The sequence below is a fragment of the Micromys minutus genome (assembly GCF_963924665.1).
Source record: "Micromys minutus genome assembly, chromosome: 2".
Classification (NCBI taxonomy): Eukaryota; Metazoa; Chordata; class Mammalia; order Rodentia; family Muridae; genus Micromys; species Micromys minutus.
In genome coordinates this window covers 89316935-89339730 of record NC_137971.1, presented here as the reverse complement: position 1 = coordinate 89339730, position 22796 = coordinate 89316935, and the positions used below count along the sequence as shown (strand labels likewise).

The 22796-nt window shown below is 36.3% G+C and overlaps 1 protein-coding gene across 1 annotated transcript; it reads right to left on the bottom strand.

The window, feature by feature from the left end:
• Positions 1 to 7379: 7379 nt before the first annotated feature.
• On the bottom strand, positions 7380 to 8363 carry OR6A2 (olfactory receptor family 6 subfamily A member 2; the record flags this gene model as incomplete). Its single annotated transcript, XM_080911202.1, has 1 exon — positions 7380 to 8363. One exon carries the CDS (start codon positions 8361 to 8363, stop codon positions 7380 to 7382), a length of 984 nt encoding a protein of 327 aa, XP_080767328.1.
• Between the last annotated feature and the right edge of the window lie 14433 nt (positions 8364 to 22796).

Sequence of the window (22796 nt, the reverse complement as noted above, 5' to 3'; positions counted from 1 at the left end):
AATAGTCATAAACAATATGAAATACCTTGGGGTGACCTTAACTAAGCAAGTGAAAGATCTGTATGACAAGAATTTCAAATCTCTAAAGAAGAAAATTGAGGATTGTAGAAGATGAAAATATCTACCTTGGTTATGAATTGGAAGGAATGACATAAAAAATGGCCATCTTACCAAAAGCAATCTACAGATTCAATGCAATCCCCACCAAATTTTCAACCCAATTCTTCATAGAATTGGAAAAAGCAATTTGCAAATTCTTCTGGAGTAACAAAAAACCTAGAATAGCAAAATCTATTTTCAACAACAAAAAAATCTTCTGTGGTAATCACCATCCCTGACCTCAATCTATATTACAAAGCAATTGTGTTAAAAACCACATTGTATTGGTACAGAGATAGGCAGGTAGATCAATGGAACAGAATAAAAGATCCAGAAATGAACCATCAAACATATGGCTACTTGATCTTTGACAAAGGAGGTAAAAAAATTCAATGAAAAAAGGGCAGCCTCTTCAACAAATGATGTTGGTTCAACTGTCAGTCAGCATGCAGAAGAATGCCAATCAATCCTTTTTTATCTCCTTGTACAAAGCTCAAGTGCAAGTATATCAAAAATATCCACCTAAAACTAGGTACACTGAAACGATTAGAAGGCAAAGTGGGGAAAGCTTAGAACACGTAGGCACAGGGGAAAATTTCCTAAACAGAAGAACAATGGCTTATGCTGTAAGATCACAAATTGATAAATGGAACACATCTTTGTATGCTGTGTTGCTATCACTTTTGAGCCAAAGAAATGGCATGTAAAAATGAAAGACATTGATTATGATAATTATAGAGCCATCCACAAAGTGAAAAGCACCAAATGCACACAATAACTTGTCATGAAGAGTCAATATTGGATAGAGTATCAGATGGCTACATAGTACTCATAGGTCAGAGCTGTTACAAGCATATACTCTTTGTATGTAAGTGAGATTTTTAAAAATTATTTTATTTGATATTATCTGTATTTACATTTCAAATGTTATTTTCTTTCCCCCATTACATCTGCCCTCCCCCTCCACTAGTTTCCATGAAAGTGCTCACTCCCAATCACTCTCTCTATCTCAGCACCTTGACATTCCCATACATTGGGAAAACACACCTTCTCTGGACCAAAGATCTCTTCTCTCACTGATGCCAGATAATGCTATGCTCTGCTACATATGCAGCTAGAGCCATGGGTCTTTCTGTGTGTGCTCAATGGTTGGTGTTTTAGTCCATGGGAGTTGTGGGGGGGGTTCGTTGGTTGATAATGTTGTTCTTCCCATGAGGTTGCAAACCCTTTCAGCCCCTTCAGTCCTTTCTCTAGCTCATTCATTGGGATCCCCATGCTCAGTCCAATGGTTAGTTGCAAGCATTCTCATTTCAATCAAATGATTCTGGAAGATCCTCTCAGGAGACATCCACATTAGGCTCCTGTCAGAAAGCACTTTGTGGCATTAGCAATAGTGCTTGTGTTTGGTCACTGCATGGGGTGGATTCCCAAGTAGAAATAAGTCGTGCAACCTGTGAAGGAGATGTACCATTCCTGTAGGAGAAATTTATCTAGAATTTTAGGGACTGTAACAAAGATATACAAGACCTCCAGGGGAAAAACTACTATAAATAGTACTTGGGCTTATAGAGCAATCCAGTGATCCCAACAGTGAAAATTATATGATATTTTAACACACCGGATAAACCACAATAAGAACGGGTGCTCTGAAGCCATGGAGCTGTGGAAAACTGACTGGAATGAACTCGGTGACTGCAGTGATGTTCATGTTCAATGTGGACGAATCACTACAAAGAATGATAGATGCAGCAGCAGCAGGAATGGTCTAAGTGAGGTAGCAATTCTGATGGCCTATAAATAAGACTCATGAAATAGCTTCTGCTAGTGTTTCCTCTTAAAGGGTGAAATTCATATCTCTTCACATGCCTTTAAAAATAAATTATTTTCCTAGTATCAGAGTTCATTTTCACCCAGCTCTTACTATCCTGATTGCCCATGGCTTGAACATCAGTATTTATCTCATTCACAGTTTGAGTTGTTGTTGTTTCAATAAAAAAGCCCAATTTGTCTTTCTCTTTTTGGTTCAAATTCTTTATTTCAGTTGAAAATAGAGACAATAGCATAGGGCCTGAATGTTTCAAACGTGTAATAAGTCTGTGTCCCCTTATATGTCATATTGTACCTAAAGTGGTTTCTTCAGAATAGATGGAGTCCAAGGACATTTTGAGATGAAGAAACTAGTTTAACATTTGTTAAGAACTGCTACTTTGATTTCACATTAAAATGCAAATTACAATAAAATTTAATTACTATGCATGGGAAGTACTCTGTGGTTCTAATCTTATTTATTTATCCAGATTCATCTTTTATGACACTGAATGTGTTTGCTCCAGGCTAAATCTCTACACAACTAATTTTTTTATCTCAAGTACTTCTTGTGTCCTTACGGTTTTGTGAGTATCCTTTCATCTTCCTACTTAAACCTTTTCCACTCTTCACTTGATAGTTCACAATTCATGTTTCTCCATAAGAATTGAGACAAATATTTTAGTACATTTAGCTTCCCAGAATTACACCTTTCAAACCTAGATATTTCTTGCTACTAATTTGCAATCTTTCAGAATAAAAAAAAAGAAAAAAAAAAAAAGAAAAAGAAAAAGACTGTTCCTAGGTGCAGTGGAGGAAAAGGTTTATTGTAGATAAAGGGGAGATCATAGCCATCTGGGAGAATCCAGAATGAACATGGTCCTAAGCAAGGCCATGTGAGAAGAGAGAGGAGGAAAGAGAAGAAAGAGTAAAAAAAAAAAAAACAGTGACCAAGAGGGAAGAATAAAGGAGCACAGCCAAAATAACTGGATTAGTTAGAGAAGAATGCCTGGGAAAATGGCAGCACAATTCCTGGGCTGGAGATTCAGGTTAGAGGACATGGTATTTCAATCAAGATTCTATAACAAGGAGGGACTGAGGGATGCTAGGAGAACCTGGAGGTCATGGCCAGATTTGATATATTAATAAGCTGTGTCCAAGGTTAGAGACAGAACATATATAAAACTCAAGTTCAATAGTGTCAAGATACCACCAGTCCAGTTCAAAAAGTGTCACAAAGCATGAATCAGCAGCAACTGCACAATCCAGCAGAAACAGCCAGGCCTCGACCAAATTGACAGAGTCAACAAAAGCAACCAGAACCAGCCAGAAGCCAGAAGAAGTTCTCTGTCATGCCTTTCTCAATGAAATGAAGATTTACAAAATCTTGAGACCAAGGAAGCATTGCACAGACTAACTGTGCAAGTGCAACCATCACTGGGTCCTACATAGACTCTCTCCAAGTAGCATGTATTCTCTCACAGGTCTTGCTTCAGCAAAACATCACAAGTCTGCATTACATGACACAGAATTTCTACGTCACATACACACAGAAATGTTACCTATTGACTTTTACTCCTCATGCCGTCAAACCTAATTAATGTCACTTGGTGCCTCTAATCACCATTGTCAAACTGTCCTCTTAAGGAATGGAAAATTCTTCATACATTTACAGTGGAGTGGGTGGTGTTTTACATTCTCTGAAGTCAATAGCTAGTCCTTGTCTGTGCTGCATGGAAATTACTACAGGCAGGAGGACATTTTGAACATTAACCTCATGTTGACTTAGGTGAAGACAGCTCTGTCTTCTCTGGAGGCTTACTTACACAGTTTTCCTGACTTTGTGCACTGCCAAGACAATGTCCAGGGAACCTGGATAAAAGAAACAACTAAATCTCTACTTATTTATAGATTCCTATTTATACCTGAAATATATCTCTACCCACATGACTTTTTTTGTCTTATTTCTATATACAAATTGAAATGATGCCATAATAAAATATCCTCTTAAAGACCTAACTGGGTTCAAAAAACAGCAAATTTGTTCTTATGTTTTTTGTTTATGTGTTTCTTAAGATATTATACCAGTGTTTTGCTTTTCTACTGTTTCTCTATTTAATTGATACATAATAATTATTCATATAAATAGCACTATGTGGTATAATGATACATGATGTGAAATCTGAAAACATTGATTTCATAGAAACTGAGAATAAGATGGTGGTTCTCAGAGACTGAGGAGAGTATGAAGAAAGAATGGGGAAAAGTTGGATGATGAGAACAAAGCTGTAGTTAGAAAGAAAACATGTATTATAGTATTCATTTGTTCATTCTTTATTTTAAAAGACTGAGTTCAGTTCTTCAAAATTAAAAACATTCAATCTATGTGCATACCCTTTGGAAACTTGTGGAATTTTAAGTAGAAAATAATATACCGAGGCAGAGGTCTAGAGAAGTGAGAAATTATAGGAAAGCTCTGTCAGTCCCTAAGGACTGGATTCATTCTATGTATGTGTAGAAATCTGAAGTTTGATAAGAGATTCTGGACTTAACACTTTCCCTCTCCTCTTTTACTATATCTTCCTCCTCTTCCTCTTTCTCTTCTTTTTCTTCTTACTCCTCCTCTTCTTCTTTCTCATCTCCTAGTCATTTTCCATTGGAAATACATATAACAAAGTCAGTGGACTTCATTCTTGTTTACCCTTAATCTTAGGTCAGTTCCCAGTTCCATAGGTAGTAGAAAGTGCTGCTCACTATTCTACAACTTTATCCCTATTGGTCTTCTTAAAATTTAACTGTGGAAATGATAATCAGAGAAAGCAATCTTGTTATGAGCAATGAGTCTAAGGATATTAGGGTTTAAAATGAATAAATAAGTAAATAAGTAAATAAATAAATAAATAACAGTGAAGACCCTATACCCACGGACCTAGTACTGTTCACTCAGATTTGTCTAAGACTGACTGCGAGAGAGAAAGAGAGAGAGAGAGAGAGAGAGAGAGAGAGAGAGAGAGAGAGAGAGAGAGAGAAGAAGAAGAAGAAGAAGAAGAAGAAGAAGAAGAAGAAGAAGAAGAAGAAGAAGAAGAAGAAGAAGAAGAAGAAGAAGAAGAAGAAGAAAAGAAGAAGGAGAAGGAGAAGAAGAAGAAGAAATAAAAAAAGAAAGGTGGTTTCTTAAAGTGGCTGAAGTGCTAAGTACATAAAGCAGTAACTCATTGTGGATTACTCTGTACTTTAATTATTTCTTATGAATTAGTTAAATTAAAGCAATAACTATGTATGACTATAAGGAGAACTGAAATTTCCAATAAAATATTCAAAATGAAAATCATAATGAAAGCATGATGCTGACTGTACATTTTCTCATTTATAAAGGAACATATGGACCATGTTTATCTTCTGGAATCCATTGAAATCAATTAAATTTATTTTTAAAGAACTAATAATTTTAACATTTTTTATATTTTGATAGCATTGGAATTATAAAAAGATCACAAAGATGTTATAAGTTTTCCCACATAAACAGTTCTACATTTTCCTGAATGTAATCAGCTTACTTTTGTGTAACTAATCAGAAACTCAGAAATAGAAACACTGTAACGTTACTGTTAACTGTTCAAATTCTGCCATTTAAAATTTTATGCTCACTCAGATCCAAAATATCATACTCCATATGCTAATCATTAACCCACTCAGAAACAACTTCTACAGGAATAGTCATTTCTAAACCTTCAAACATGATATTAAAAAAGGTTAAGAAGCATCTTTGGTACAAATAGTTTTATATAGTTTTTTTTTTATTTCATCAGTGTAGACTAGTGAATAACATACAATATTGTAAGACTTGGGCAGGAGGGAAGCATGATCAAAAAATAACAAATATACCTTCTCATAATGTTTTTACAAGTTTGATTAGACAAGAGATAACTATAAGAAGGACACCTGAAGGACGCCAGAAAATGTAAACTTTATTGCCTTTAGGTTTCTAGCTCTTTGGAAATAGTAGGAGACTACTAACTACCCTTTCATTATCTATGTACAAATATATATATATATATATATATATATATATATATATATATATATATATATATGCAAGTCTTATTTACACAAATATGCTTTACACAAAACATTGCTAAAAACATAGCTTGTATGAAAAGGAGGTTCATTAACATTTTAATCAAATTTCTTCTAGTCATAGTTCAAGCTAAAGAAAATAACTAGAGCAGTTTTGGTACTGTTATGTAATATAATAGTTTAACTTACTAAATTAAGAGTTGTTTTGAGTCATTAATGCTATTTAGATCATGTTGCATAATTGTCTCTAAGATCGCATTTAATGTATGAACTATAACTTTCATAAACAATATCCTTATTTGCAAATGTTAAATATACTTCAATCATTTCATTATAAATGAAAATATATATGCTCAAATCCTTCCAATTTTGTAAAGCTTATGTTACATATTTCCCAATTTATTTTTAGCAAGACTAAAATAATTTGAACCTCTTCATGTCCTAGTGAAGTTTGAAAGGTTTAGTTCCTGTATCTACTGAATCTAGCTATAGGCTTCATACGTATTTCTTATCTATAGGGCCCAATACTATATTAATTTATTTATGTGTATTTATAGCAATCATGTGATATATATTCTGTACCATAATAACAAAATGTGTCCTTGTCTCCATAATATCTGCAGTATAAGTAAAGCTGCAGAAGATTAAGGAGTAAGCAATACTCAGCCACTAATTCAATGTCATCAAGAAATTTGGAAATAAAGCCAGAGACCATTGTGATCCAAGAGATAACATGCAACACAATAATAACCAACACACAAAAATTCATAATTTGGGTTGGTGATGGAGATCAGTTGGTAAAGTGCCTGCATAGCAAACAAAAAGCCTTGGTTCACTCCCCAGGGCACAGAGTTGCAATGCTAGCACTTCAAAGGTGGAGTCAGTTGGTTCAGGAGATTCAAAGCTTTTTTTGTTACATAGCAAACTCAATGGCAACACAAAATATATGAAAATCTGTCTTAGTTTCTAATTTCCTTTCTTTAAAACTCACTCCAAATTTTTGCCTTCTGAGTGAGCCTCTGCTACTTCACAAACTAGTTACTGGCCAGTAACTTTTTCTTCCTATAATTCATGCTTCATTTAGTGAGAGTTAATTTGTGTACTCACAATACTAGTTCAGGCCTCACCCCAAAAACTGGAACCTATTCCCAGCCTCTACCTTAGAATCTTTGCCTCTTCTCTTTTTTTTTTTTTTCTGTACTAAATTGCAGAAACGAGAAGATGATTCTAAACTCCCTAATTTAGACTTCAAAGATAAAAGAATGAAGGAAGGAAGGAAGAAAGGAAGAAAGGAAGGAAGGAAGGAACGAACAAATGAAGGAATGAAGGAAGGAAGGAAGGAAGGAAGGAAGGAAAAGAAAACAACCAAACCCAAGTGTTTTGTTATCAACACCCTCTACCTAACCATCTCTGCTGGGCTTCTTGGTATTGGCATCCTGGCCCTGGGCCAGGTGCAGAGTGCGACGTAGGGCTCTTTTGACTTCTTGGTTGCGCAAGCAGTAGATGATGGGATTGAGCAATGGAACAATGACAGCATAGAGTACAGAGACCAGCTTGTTGGTGTCAAAAGCCGAGAGTGCCTTAGGCCTGGCATAGATGAAAATACTGGCTGCATAGAAGATGATCACAACAGTGAGGTGCGAGGCACAGGTTGAAAAGGCTTTGTGGCGGCCAGCAGCTGAAGGAATGCGCATCACAGCTCCTGTGATGGCCATGTAGGATGCTCCAGTGACAGCGAGCGGCCCCAGAAGAATAAAAATGGCCAGGATAAAGTCTGTAAGCTCTGCTGTGGACATGTCAGTGCATGACAGGTTGAGCAATGGAGAAACATCACAGAAAAAGTGGTTGATGGTGTTGGGGCCACAGTAAGACAGGCGAGAAATGAGAAAAACTTTAACCATGGAGATACCAAAACCTCCAGCCCAGGATCCAGCTGCCATCTGCACACATAGCCGGCTACTGACAATGACAGGGTAGTGGAGTGGGTGACAGATAGCCACATAGCAGTCATAGGCCATAACAGCAAGAAGGACACACTCTGTGCAACCCAAGCCCAGGAAAAAATAGAGCTGTGTCATGCATGCTTCAAAGGAGATCAGCTGTCCATGGTTTTCCTTGGAACCAAGGAAGCCAGCAAGCATCTTAGGAATCGTAACAGTGACATACCAAATTTCCAGGAATGACATATTAGCCAAGAAAAAATACATGGGCTTGTGAAGGGTGGGGTGGTTCCTAATTGCTGTAATGATGAGTGTGTTCTCAGTCAATACCAACACATAGGCCAGCAGAGAAAGGAAAAATAGTAGTGCTCTCAGTGGAGCAGGAGCTGGAAATCCCAGCAACACAAATTCACTCACTCGCCCACTGTGGTTCTTTCGCTCCATGTTTTCAGTCTTGTCCCCTGCTCTTCAAGAGATGAGACCAAGGTATCTTACAAAAGCAGCAGCAATAATCTAGCCTGGTGACTGTATTCTGATAGGCTGCAATGCTTTTGGTAGGCGTAATTAATAGCAGCTATTCAATGAGCTGAGTAATAAGTCAAGAAAACAGAGAAAAAATAAATGGCTGTGTATTACAAACACTGTAAAAATGTCTCTAGCCCTTGGAGAATTATGCATTGAGAAATAGCAGGGGTAAAATGACAAGTGTCCCAATGCCCATCTTCTAGTCCTATGCAAAAACAAGAAGAAATCAATGTCCTATGCAAAGCCATAAATGTTGATGGTGAAACATAAACATTAATTCTTACAAAAGCAATGAAACACTGAAAATCAAGTAATTGGCTCCTAGTCACATAGATTTTAAGAAGTGGAACCAGGAATGTGGAACTTAAGAACCTGCAAAATATCCAGGCAACATGCATTCTGGATTTACATTCAAGAGAGGGAATCTGTGAGTTCAGCTATTGATACAACCTTTTCCTGCAAAGAAGGTAGGCTAAGGCAGAAAACCAAAGATTACAGCAACTATGGGACTCGGGAATTTGAAACTTACAAAGGAAATCTAGAACTCACCTAGATATCAGGACATAAAGTAGGTGCTAGATGACACAAACACTGAAAAGTCCATTGGTTCTGAAAGTTTGCCTAACTCTCTTCCAATAAGACTAGTGCTTTTCATGTTGTCAGTCAATAGAGACCTACCCTTTTTTTGAAATCCAGTAACAAAGTCAGATTTTTTTTCTTCCAAATCCTCAAGTGTTCTCAGAGTGTGACAGAAGTTGGCATTCCCACATGGCCATTCATCTGAATGAAGAATTGTTTTCAGTCAGCGCTTTCTATGGTCATCACATCAGGATGGGAAACATAGATCATAATGGACAATTGAGTAGTGTCTGCTGAATACTGGAATGGTTTATTGCTCCCAGAAGTTTCTTCCTTGATTCTTTTACTGCCTAACCCTATAGACAGGAGAAGAAAAGTACTCACAAACTCTAATAATGCTTTCAGAGCTACATTTCTCTTTATATTATGGGTTATCAATCCTGAGCCTTTGACATTTTTCTGAGTAAGAGTGTTACTGATGTGCTAGCTTAATTTTGTTTGTTTGTTTTGTTTTTTGAGACTTGGTTTCTCCATGTAGCTCTGGCTGTTCTGAAAGTCATTCTGTAGACCAGGTTTACCTTAAACTCAGATATTGTCAGCCTCTCCCTTCTGGTTGTTGAGATTAAGGGTGTGCACCACCACTACCCAGCTGGCCTGCTAGTTTCTTAAATGGAAAGTTAACAGCTACAACTGTCCTTCATGACCTTAGACATGACCATTCACCTCCATCTTCCTTGTATGCCACTCAGTGTGCTTAGTCTAAGACCTTCATCTTCAACTTTTAATATTTTGTATCTTCATACTTAAACATGAAAAAAAACCAACCTTTTAGATATGAACTTCAAGTTTTCTATACCTATGATCTGTCCCCTAAAGTTAAAACCATCAGATTTTACTCCTCTTTTTAGTGCCCTACTGGCTCCACAATGACATTCCAACTCTAACAAAGTAAGTAGCTATCTCAGACTTTTCCATTACTTCCACCAAAATATCCTGCCTTGTCATGGTGTGCAATGCATTTCTGAAGCACAATTGTATGTGTCAGTGCACAGCTCTGCTTCTGCTGGAGTTTCCATCAGTATAGCTGACTCAATCCCTGTTCCAGAAGCAAAACCACCCAAACCTTTCAGATATTCACCTCATAGGACTGGCAGTGCAGCTATCCAAAATTTTCCAATAACGTTTCAAAGTGTATTTTCTTCTTACCTATTCACCATAATCCAGTCATCCATCACTGATTCTTCTTTCTATGTCTGTCAGGGTATTCTTCCACTTTGTGACTTGGCACATACACTTTTCTCTCTCAAAAACACTGGAACTCTCACAAAAGATCTTTATCATTCATGTTTAGTTCCCTATTATCCCTTCAAAACTGTCCATATTTGACATAAGGAATTACATTTCGCTGTGCCTGTTTTACCTTCTGACAGCACTTTTTATATGGGAGATTTTAGTCAATGATTAACAAAGATAATATTACTTCTGGATGGAAAATATAGCAAAATATAACAGACAAAACAGACAAACTCAAGACTGAAGGACTTATTTCAGACTGAGGATCAAGTATGTGAATAATTTGCATGGAAATGATGATCTATAGAAAATTTAAAACTTTAAGAGAAAATTTAGATCTTTAAGAGAATTGACACATTTAGAAATCTACATTAACTGCATATCCAAAAGACTCAAAGAAAACATGCCCATTGATAGGTTTCCCATATTCCAGTGGATATTCAGAACCCCCCACCACATACAATTGCATTTTGTGGATATCAAAAAGAAGAAAATGACATTAAGATTGGAGGGGAACATACAGGGATATATATTTTAACTTAAGAAGAAAATGGGGTGGATATAATTATATTTCATTGTAGATCTGTATGAAAGTCCCAGGAATAAAGACAGATGCAATTTTAAAAGCCACTAAGTTAGATTAAACACACCGAAAGAAGACTTTGTCTAGATTAGATGTATGATATGTAGGTAAACTTACTTTGTAGAAACAGTGCCATTGAGAGAAGATTATGTGATAATATCTACAATATGGAAAACATGAAGTAGAAGCAGAGATCATAAGGCTGAAGGGAGGAAGGCAAGCACTATATATCATAATATAAAAGATAGCAAGCTTTTAGTGAGAAAGATATGAAATTACCACCTACAACAGTGGCAGAAGTAGGTAATATTAACTAGATTTTGGATGTTTGATTAGATATAGAGAGGAATAGTTAGATAGGTATTCTTTATAGAAGTAGAAAAATAGTGGGAGAAATTAACCATATGCATTGGAATTAGCACAAAATATAATCTACTTACTTTTTCATATGTCTTTAACTTATCAGAATTACTCTATGATATGGCCATTTTTGCTAGAAGAGCACTTATAAAATGAATGATGAGTCGAGGTAACAGGAAAAACTTCTATGGAGACTCCACCTTCTCTTTCTTCAGGATCTGGAAACTCTTACAAACAAGGAAAGATTCCTCTATACACTACCTCCTTCCTCTAGCCCTCATTCATCCCTCCTCCTTCTGATGCTTTGGGATGATAATGAGTCAGGAGCCCAAGAGACAAGAAGTATTACAAGATGGAAAAAAAACACTAAGATAAATGACATAGAAAGAATTTTTTGGCAAACTTGGGAGATAGTTTATCAGGAAAGCTATATGAAAGAGATAATGTTTTATTTCTCCCGCAAGAAGTCTTATGGCTTCTCTCCTGGCCCCTCACTGATTGGCAGTCTTCATTGCTTTATTGGTTGATGTATTTCTGCTCAAAATGATGCCACAAGCTTTGGACCAGAACAATCTGGAAAGCTTGAGAAATTTACATTTCTTCTTTGATATTTATATTCCTAATCTATGTAATAATGTTAACATCTCATGGGGTTATTAAGAAAATAAATATTACATAACTATGATATGAGTCAGCTATACTCAGATACATAGTCATATTCAAAGCCAGCATAGCGGAGATATTTGCATACACATCCCCGTAATTGAAACACTATTCACAGTAGTCCAAAATATGAAACAGCATAGATACCAACACAGATGAATATATAAAGAAAACATGGTATATATGTGCAATGGAGTTTTATTCATCCATAAATAATAATGCACAAAAGAGAAATTTTCTAAACAGAACTCCAATGGCTCATGATCTAAGATCAGGAATTAATGTATTGGACCTCATGAAACTGGAAAGCTTCTGTAAGGCAAAGAACATAGTCAATAAGACAAATCAGCAACCAACAGACTGAGAAAGAACTTCACTAACTCCACATCAGATAGAGAGCTAATATCCAGATATATAAACAACTCAAGAAGACAGCCATCAAATCACCAAACCACCCAACCAAAAAATGGTGTTTAGATCTAAATAGAGAATTCATAACAGAGTACTCTCAAATGACTGAGAAGCACTTTAAAAATGTTCAAAGTCCTTAGTGATCAGAAAAATGCAAATTACCCTGATATTCTACCTTACACAAATCAAAATGACTAAGTTCAGTACCTAAGGTTACAGCCAATGTGGGCAAGGATGGTGGGATTGCTAGCTGGTACAACCATTTTGCTAATTAATCTGGAGATTTCTCAAAAAATTGAAATAGACCTACCTGAATATTCTGCTATATCCATCTTGTGCATATACCCAAAAGATACTCTACCATGCCACAGGGACACATGTTCCACTATTTTCATAGCACCCTTGTTTGTGATAGGCAGAAGCTGGAAAGAAGGCAGATGTCCCACAACAGAAAAATGGATACAGAAAATGTGGTTCATTTACACAATGGAATACTACTCAGCTATTAAGAATGAGAACATTTGCAGGCAAATAGATGTGGCTAGAAAACATCATCCTGATTGAGGTAACTCAGACACAAAAGGACATGCATGGTATGTACTCACTAAGTGTATAGTAGCCAAAAACAGTATAGAATACCCAGGATACAGTCCACAGAACTCAAAAAAGTTAACAAACCAAAGGGCCCAAGTGAGGATGCTTCTGTCCTACTTGGGATGGAGAAGAAAGCAATCATGGTGGGGAGGGAGGGACTTGGATAAGAAACGGGACAGGGAGGGGAAGAAGGGAGCATGATAAGGTATTGGGTGGGTGAAGAGGACTGAAGACCTGAGGACTAGCAGAAAGAAAGGAAACAGGCAATCTTAGGAGGAAGTGAGGGGACCCTCTAATGTGCACCAGAGACTTGGGAGGTCAGAGACTCTTGGTACTCAGAGGGAAAGATCTTAGATGAACTGCACAACAGTGGGAAGAGGGAACTCATAGAGCCCATCTCCAGCAGAAAGATAGGGCATCAAGTGAGGGATGAAGTTGTCATCACACAGTCAAAAACTCTATCCCATAATTGTTCCTGTTTGAAAAAACTGCAGAGACGAAAATATAGAAAAGCTTGTGAAAAAGGAGGTCCAGTGACAGGCCCAAATTGGAATCCAGCTCAAGGGGAGATCCCAAGGCCTGACACCATTACTAAGGCTTGGACTGCTCCCGTAAATGGGCCTATCATGACTGCCCTCTAAAAGACCCAACAAGGCATCTGAAAGAGTCAGATGCAGATGTTTACACTCAACCATTGGACAGAAGCTGCTGACCCTGTGGTTGAATTAGGGAAAAGTTGAAAGAAGCTGAGGAGGACGGTGACCATATGAAAAGACCAGAAGTCTCAACTAACCTGGAACCCCGAGATCTCTCAGACACTGGACCACCAATGAGGCAGCATACACCAGCTAATATAAGGCCCCTAACACATATACAGCAGAGGACTGTCCAGTCTGGGTTTAGTCAAAGAAGATGCACCTAACCCTCAAGAACCTGGAGGCCCCAGGGAGTTGTGAGGTCTGGTGGTGTGGGGAAGGGCATCCTTGTGGAAATGGGGATGGGGGAGGAGGTATAAATTGTGGAACAATCATAGTGAAGACCTGGAGGGGCACAAAATCTGGAGTGTAAAATAAATTAAATTAAAGACAAATCACACAGTAAATAAATACTAAAAATTTAAAGTCGAGCTAATTCTCATGTATTAAATGTTAATGTTAAAAAATTAAGTTCTACTAACAAAGACAAAATGGCATTGTTATATGTAGAATATAAATAGAAACATATACACTTGCATGTGTGTGTGTGTGTGTGTGTGTGTGTGTGTGTGTGTGTGTGTAAGTAAAACGGTGACTATTTGGTAACTGAAAGGAAGAGAACTGGAGGGAACGGCAACAGAAGATAATGTGAAGAGATGTTTATAAAGTTTCATATATGCACTACATTGTTTCATGCAGTGTAACTACAATAATATTTTAAAACTAAAACTAAGAAAAATAAGAAGAGTGCCTAGAACATGACAGGGATTCAATACTACTGGGCTGTCTCCCGAAATTGAGATTTCAAGAGTTTAACCACTTATTTACAGTTTAGACTTCATTAATCCGGAGGTTTGTTACACATGCTTATTTCCTATGAAATGATGATAATATGTTTCTAGTGTTGGAAAGCAAAAGAATGTATGAAAAGACTTAGCAACTATTAACTCGTACAATGGATAGATTAAAAACATAAGACTCACTGTCATGCTGCTACTGCTAAAGTATATGACCCTGGCAAAGTTTATTCAACCTCTGTAGCTCCTCTACATGCTCATCTGTAATATATGAATGAGTCAAATACTTTTCTGATATTTTATCAAACCAAATAATTCAGCATATGGATGCAAGTTTCTCAGAATCACAGCATCTGGAAAACAATGTTACTGTTTGAAAAATAGGTGCTGAATCTGAATATCAGAGAAAAATTAAGAGTTTCAAAACAAAAAATAAAAAAATTAAAAATCTTTGAGATTCTGAGTATAAGTGGGATTCTCCTAATTATTTGTATAATTGTTTTCTGATTATATTAATTATTGCTTTATCATTGATACTCTAATAATAAATCTCATGTTTTCTCCTCTCAAGCCAACATGTATACCCCCCCAAACACATGCAAAAGCACACAAGAAAAAAAAACCCTCAAAGATCTTGTTTTTTTTAAAAAGTAATCAAAGGTTATAAGAAAGTAATCAGTATTAAATAAAAATACCAGTGTCATATGTTAGATTCTTACCAAAACATCATTGGTGAGGAAGGCACCAGAGACACCCACAATAGTGCAGGCTATCCCCATGCTGTTCATTTATCATCAGAACCAGCTATGACAGTCCCATTGCTGAACACACCACACACTTTGGTTGCATTCTATAGAGAGATCAATCTAGAACTGAGCTAGACATTTCCTCCTCAGTAGCTAGCTGTTGCAGTTTAGGAAGACTGCTGAAAGAGAAGAGTCATCTCACCCAAATATGATCCCAGAAGCTACAACATGACCTTCCAGGAAAGATATGCTCACTTTGTAATAATTACAAAATACTTATGTAATTATTACATTATGACTATTACATAGGTAACCACAAGCTTTCAGGTTCAGTTCATGACCAGCTTCACATGAGAAACTCATGCCTAGAACTGAAAACCCAGTCAAGAACCTATAATAGGAAGGTCATAGGTCTTAGAAGTAAACCTGCTTCTGCTTCTTTGTTAAATGATCATTTCAAAATCAGTTCTAAATACAGTTGTTTATATCCATAGATCAGTACTGCTATTTATGTTGCTCAAATAAAATGCCTTATTTGATGGCTTGTGGTTAAAGCAGTGAGTCATAACTAGTCAACATGTTGAGAATAAGAGAGTGTAGAGCACTCAGCCCTAAATAAAATATCTATGCCAATCCCTTCCAAGGCTCAGAAAATATTACAGTGGGCAGAAACAAATATAGCCAAAGGATAGGGAGTAATGACGGGAGACAGTGCCTTCTGGACATTGCAAGGCTGTTGTACTCATGAGCTCAGCTGTAGTTACCTAAATAAGACTTGCACAAAATTGGGCCAATTGATACTGAAATATGCATAGAGAAGAAGCTCTTAAGACCCTACTCACCACTGTGGATTATGCACAATTAATGGTCAGCGGAGGGGTAGTTATCATTTAGTTGGATACCACTAAGTTTTTGTTTATTCTTTGCTATATAACCCCTACACAGGCTTATGAAAGGACCCTATTTAAATGCAGTGACCACAGAAATGACATCAAAGCAGGAGAGATATTTGTTAGAGAAAATAGCACCAGCTGGAGAGGGGGAAAGATAAGAGAGAGTAATGGGGGAGGTTGAGAATGAAAAAATTTACTTTGGTAAAACATATTATTTTAAGAAAATGGCCCATTGAGAGGGGATGGTAAGGCAACAAGGAAAAGTAAAAACACAAAGGATTATCTGGAAAAATATCTACAGTCAAAACAGAACTTTAAGTAAAGCACATTATTGGTGCTTTATTTAAATACTACACTCTTGGTTTAAAAACTATCAACACAAGCAACTAATTGGATTAGAATTTACTTGATGGTGATAGATGCACTGCTTAAACAAAGAATGTGCGCAAAATGTTACAGCACAGATGAATGCCAATTTTCTTTTATGACATATTCATTGATTTGTGTTGATTTTCATTCATACATATACATTCTATGTTGACTCCCATTTTTCTACTTTCCCTGTAATTCTCCTTTTTCTATGCCCATAATTTTGTTTTTATAATATTATCCCAAATGTCCTATATTTTCTCTTCGTGTGTCCTTTTGAATTTCTCATTTTCTTTGAGCATGTGTCTTTATCTTCAAGCCTTGATATGGGGTCTTCCACATGGTCTATCTTGTTTGTGAGGCTTCCTCTAAGTGTTTTATTAGACAAATTGAAATTTAAATATTATTACTAATTCATTGAAACATGTCGTGCAGTGTATATTGATCATATTCACCACCTTTATCTAACTCCTCACATATCTACCTCCTCATCTCTACTCACAGAAACTCATGTTCTTTATTTTTTTCAGCCTTTCAAGCTCAGTTTGTATTGCTCAACCACTCTTTAGTATGGGGCCATCCCTGGAGTATGATCAACCCACAAACAGTCATATCATTAAAGAAAACTCTCCCTTTGCACAGCTGTCAATTACCAATAGGTCCTCAGCTTAGAATAAGACTTTTTGCTGGCCAACTTCCACTCATGATAGAATTTTTGTCAGGCTCAAGGTTGCACAGGTGTTAACATAATGTTGCAATCACTTGGAGTTCACATGTACAACTTCCCTGTTGGGTAAAGAAAACATCACTTTTTAAAATCATCTACTGCTTCTGGTCTTAAAACTATTTCTACTCTTTTATTTTCTATAAAGATTCCCATGACTTAGGAAAGATAAGTGCTATAGATGTCAGCTTTTAAGCTAAGTCCTCTTCATCCTCTTATTCTCTTCAGGTTGACCAGTTGTAGATCTCTGTGCTAATTGTTATCTAGTGTAAGATGCACTAATCTATGGATATAGCAAAGCATGTGATATAGACCTGACAGTATATACAAAGAAAATTAAACTCTCAATACCAAGAAAGCAAGTGATCCATTTAAAAGAGGTTGAATTCTTTGTTAAGTGGTGTTTCTAGTAATGTCCATCATTTATTATCTTTTTATTTCTTTTGTAATTTATTGTGTTACTTTCTTGGTGTATTACCCATCTTTTGTTTTAGCATATTTCCTGCTTTTCCATCCATATTTTTAATAGTTCCAAAGCTTTTCCTCTGTATCTATTTAAAGGAAACTCTCTAACTTATTCTTCTCAACTGAGTGACAGAAGCAGCCTGTCACCTTAATCCAGAAATCACTCAGTGTATTTTTAATCTTGCTTGAGACTGGTTGATCAACTAATCACTTAAAAGAGAGTTATTTTGGCTCCAAAGTTTAGATGTTTTCTGATATCTTTCTGTTACTCACATCTAGTTATTCTATTGTGTTTACAACATGTTTTATATAATTTTAGGTCTTGTGTGTTGTTTGCTGATTGTCTTTGGGATAAGGATATAGTCTATATTGTTATATTCTTAATTATTTTATTTACATTCCAAATGTTGTCCCACACCCTCATCCTTCCTCCCAGAGTTTTTTATGTCATTTCTCTTCCCCTCTGCATCTGAGAGGGTATGTCCCCACCAAACTCTATCCACACATTGGGCATTCCCCTTCTCTGGGGCACCAAGTCTCTACAGAATTAGGTGCATCCTCTTCCACTGAGGCCAGAGAATGCAGTCCTCTGCTACATATATGCTGAGGTCTATGGATCAGCCCATGAATGCAATTTGGTTGGTTACTTAGTCTCTAGGAGCTCCCTCCCTGGTATCTGAGTTAGTTAACTATTTTGCTCTTCCAATACAGTTGTGATCCCTTCAGTTTGGTCAATCCTTCCCCTAACTCTTCTATAGGGGTCCCTGACTTTAGTCCAATGATTGACTATGAGGATGTACATCTTGTCTCAGTCAGCTGCTTGTAGAGTCTCTCAGAGGACAGCAATGCTAGGCACATGTCTACAAGGACAACATGGCATAAATGATAGTGTCAAGGTTTGGTGACTGCCGGTGGGATGAATTCCAAGTTGGGCCAGTCACTGGATGGCCTTTCCTTCATTCTCTGCTCTATTTTTGCTTCTGTATTTACTTTAGACAGGAACAGTTTAGTTTGTACCCCATTTTTAACTGGGTAATTTGATTTTTGGAATCTAAGATCTTGAGTTCTTTATATATTTTGGATATCAGCCCTCTATTAGATGTAGGATTAGTGAAGATCTTTTCAAAATTTATAAGTTACCATTTTGTCCTATTGACAATGTCCTTTGCCTTACAGCAGATTTTATGAGGTTCCTTTGTCAACTGTGGATCTTAGAGAATGGACCACTGGAGTTCTGTTCAGAAAAGTTTTCCTGAGGCAATGCTGATGCTTCCCATTTTCTCTTCTACTAGATTCAGTGTATATGGTTTTATGTGGAGGTCCCTGAGCCACTTGGACTTGAGCTGATAATATGAATTAAATTGAATTTTTCTACAAGTAGGTTGCTTGTTAGACAAGCACCATTTCTTGAAGATGCTTTCCTTTTTTCACTGTATGGTTTAGTTTTTTTGTCAAAGATCAAGTATTCATAGGATGTGTGTGTGTGTGTGTGTGTGTGTGTGTGTGTGTGTGTGTGTTTGTGTGTGTGTGTATGTGTGTATGTGTGTGTGTGTGTGTGTGTGTATGTGTGTGAGTGTGTGTGTTTATTTCTGGGTCTTTGATTCTATTCCATTGACTGACCTGTCTGTCTCTGTACCAGTACAATGCAGTTTTTATCACCATTGATCTGTAGTACAGTTTGAGGTCTGAGATGCTGATTACTGCCCAAAAGTTTTTCTCATATTTTATTGATCATTTACTTATTTACATGTCAAATGATGTTTCCCCTTCCCATTTTCCCCTCTGCAAACCTTCTGTCTATCATAAACTCCCCCATGTATACTCTTCAGTCCCTGGGAATGCTGAGGGGTCTGGTTAGTTGATATTATTTCTCTTCCAATTGGTTCATTTTGATTTATTTTTCTGATGACTAATAATGTTAAATTTTTCTTTAGGTACTTCTCAACCATTCGAGATTCCTCAGTTGAGAATTCTGTTTAGCATTGTGCCCCATTTTTCAATTGGGTTATTTAGATTTGGGGGCTTACGTTTTCGAGTTTTTGATATATTTTGAATATTAGTCCTTTTAAGATGTGGGGTTAGTGAAGATTTTTTTTCCAATCTGTGGGTTGCTGCTTTGTCATACTGATTGTGTCTTTTGCCTTACGGAAGCATTTTAGTTTCATGAGGTCCCATTTATCAATTGTTGATCACTGGAATTCAATTTAGGAAAGTTTCCCTTGTGCAAATGAGTTCAGGCTCTTTCTCACTTTCTCTTCTATGAGATTCAGTGTTTCTGGCTTTATGTTGAGGTCCTTGATCCACGTGTACTTGAGCTTTGTGGTGGCTCAAACCAATCAGTAGCCTTCCTTTATACAAATGATAAAACAGGGTGAGAAGGAAATTAGGGAAACAACACCCTTCACAAACTCTTACCAAGCAAGTGAAAGATCTCTATGGTAATAACTTCAAATCCCTGAAAGAAGGGATGAAAGAAGACCTCAGAAGATGGAAAGATCTCCCATGTTCATGAATTGGTAGGATTAACACAGTAAAAAATGGACATCCTACAAGAACAATCTACAGATTCAATGCAATCCCCATCAAAATTCCAACACAATTCTTCCCAAACATGTTTTGTTATATTTTTACAGGCAGTTAAAATGCTTTCTGGTGCTGGGGAAATGGCTCGTTCAGTAAACTAGCTACTTGCTGCACAAGCAAAGTGACGCAAGTTTTATCACCAGGATGGGTATAAAATAAACTGGGTCTAAATGTATACACTAGTAATTCCTGCCCCTGGGAGGCAGAAACAGAGGCATTCTGGTTTCCAGTCTACTAAATAAATTTTCTGGTATTGTTGGAACAGTTGCTGTGGATTGTTTATATCCTGCTAGAGCAATAGGTTCTTTGCTTCCCTTTCAGTTCTATTTCCTAAAAACCAAGACTGTTTCAGCAGCCCCATTATCCAGATTGTCTGCCTACTTTTTATACCACTTTTCCTCTATTCTGGTTGTACTTCTCTTGTGAATCTGTTTTTAAATCCCCTGACACATTTCTTCATGCTCTACATTTTTCTACTGAGATCAAATAGGCAGCTTGTTTTATTTCTTTTATAGTCCTAAAGTTTCTATTTGTAGCTCCTTTGCATATTCCATTTTGCTGAGGTTTCATCTATTTTTCACTTTGTTCAGTGCATTTATAATTTTTCTTTGAAGTGAAAGTGTGATGACCACTTTAAACTCTCTGTTAAATAATTATTTTATAATCTCACTGTTGGTATCTATTGATTGTCTTCTCTTGTTCAGTTTGAATTTCTCCTGTTTCTTAGTATATTGAGGTGTTTATAATAAGCCAAGACATACTGAATATTCCTTTACTAACCTTGAATCTAATTTAGACCTTTGAAATTGCTCTGAAATAGAAAGAAGCACACAGTAAGATGTATCTAGAAAGCCAGGTTCACTGATTTCCTTCTACTGACATTAAAATATGGGAATTTCTAATTATATCTGGGAATGGACATAAATTCCAGATCCTTAATTATCCAGATCGTATTCTACAGTTATGACTTCCATGTGGTCTCTACAAGTAGATAGCCTTATCATTACTAGACTATATTGGAAGTTATGAGTCTCCAGAATGCCTTTTGTTATATAACTTAGAATGAAGAAGAGAGGGTACCTCCTTAATCCTGGATGGGAGCAGACATCAGAGCTCTCCCTGTCTTTAGAGACACCTTGTGGAATTGGTCAGGGGATTTCATTCCTTTCAAGTGATGCTAACAGTGCTAAGAAGGGAGATGTCTAAGAAGCCTTTGATGGTAAGAGTGGGGATAAATTTATTGTTCCATTGTTTTATGCTGGTGAAGAATGACTATTATCCAACTAGTGTCATAGTAGAGTGCTCCATCTTGGTTGTTGACTAAAAAAAGTATACTTTGTTAAGGCTTTCTGACTGTGCATGATAGCATTCCCAGATTTCTGGATTTTCTAACAGCAGACTTAAGATACAAAAAGCAGACTAAAGCCACAACAAACCCAAGGAAGATACAGTTTTATTCCATGGTTCACAAAGTCCCTCATAAAGAAAATTTCTTTATTCTGACTTTTAGAGCCCCACATTTGTATTCTGTATAATACTCAAGTGTTCTAGTAATGGATGAACTTAGTAAAAGTACACAATAATTTTTATGCACAAATAATGATGTCCCACAAGGTTTACAGAATATCCAATAATATTTTTTGAGTTAGCATGAAAATCAAAGTTTATTTTTGAAATAATATTACTTACATTTAAAATTATAATATTACTTCCAACTTTATTGGTGCATATTAAGGATGCATATAATATTCTCTAAAGCAAACATGCAAATAATTAAATTATTAACACATAATTCACAGACTACCAAATCTATCTCAACAGAAATGAGTTATAGAAACAAACACTGAACACAGACTCATCTCCAAAAAATAAGAAATGTTACTATTTTATGACTATTATCTCCTAGGGACTCTGAATTTTTATTATGAAAAATTTAAATTTTGTTTACCTTTTTAGAATTTTGGCCAAATATGTATGTGTGTGTAATATATGTATATTTTATGTTTGAAAATGAAAGTTAGGTGATATTTTCTAATTGACACTAATAAGATACATTTAGAAGCTAGGTTGAATATGCACCTACTAAAGTCCAGGCACCTACACTAGCACACTAATCACACTGTTGTTTTTATATTTCTCCCCTAGTATGCATTTAAGATTTTTTACTAGACAACAGTTTATAACACAGAGTCAGGTCTTATTGATTAAAGCCTCAGATAACTTAGTATGGCTACAGTTCAGAATTATGAATATAAAAAATGGAAATGGGACAATTAAAGTAAAATGAAACAGTTTTTCAAATGGGATAGGATCACTGGTTATTATTTTGTTCCTTGTGTGTTGAGAAACCTGAAAATGAGCCAGAGGGGGACACGTACATTTAGTACAGCAGGAGTGTTCATGAAAAGTGTCAAAATCCTCATATACTGGAAAGAATGGGGAATCATAACCATATGAGAAATACAGAGAAAATAATTAATAGGAATTAGGAGACAGTTAAGGGAAACAATGGGAAGAACTGTTTATGAATAATTCTAGAAAAATAACATTGCAGTAGTTTTTACTGTCTTGGTACAACCTAGAATCACCTGGAATGA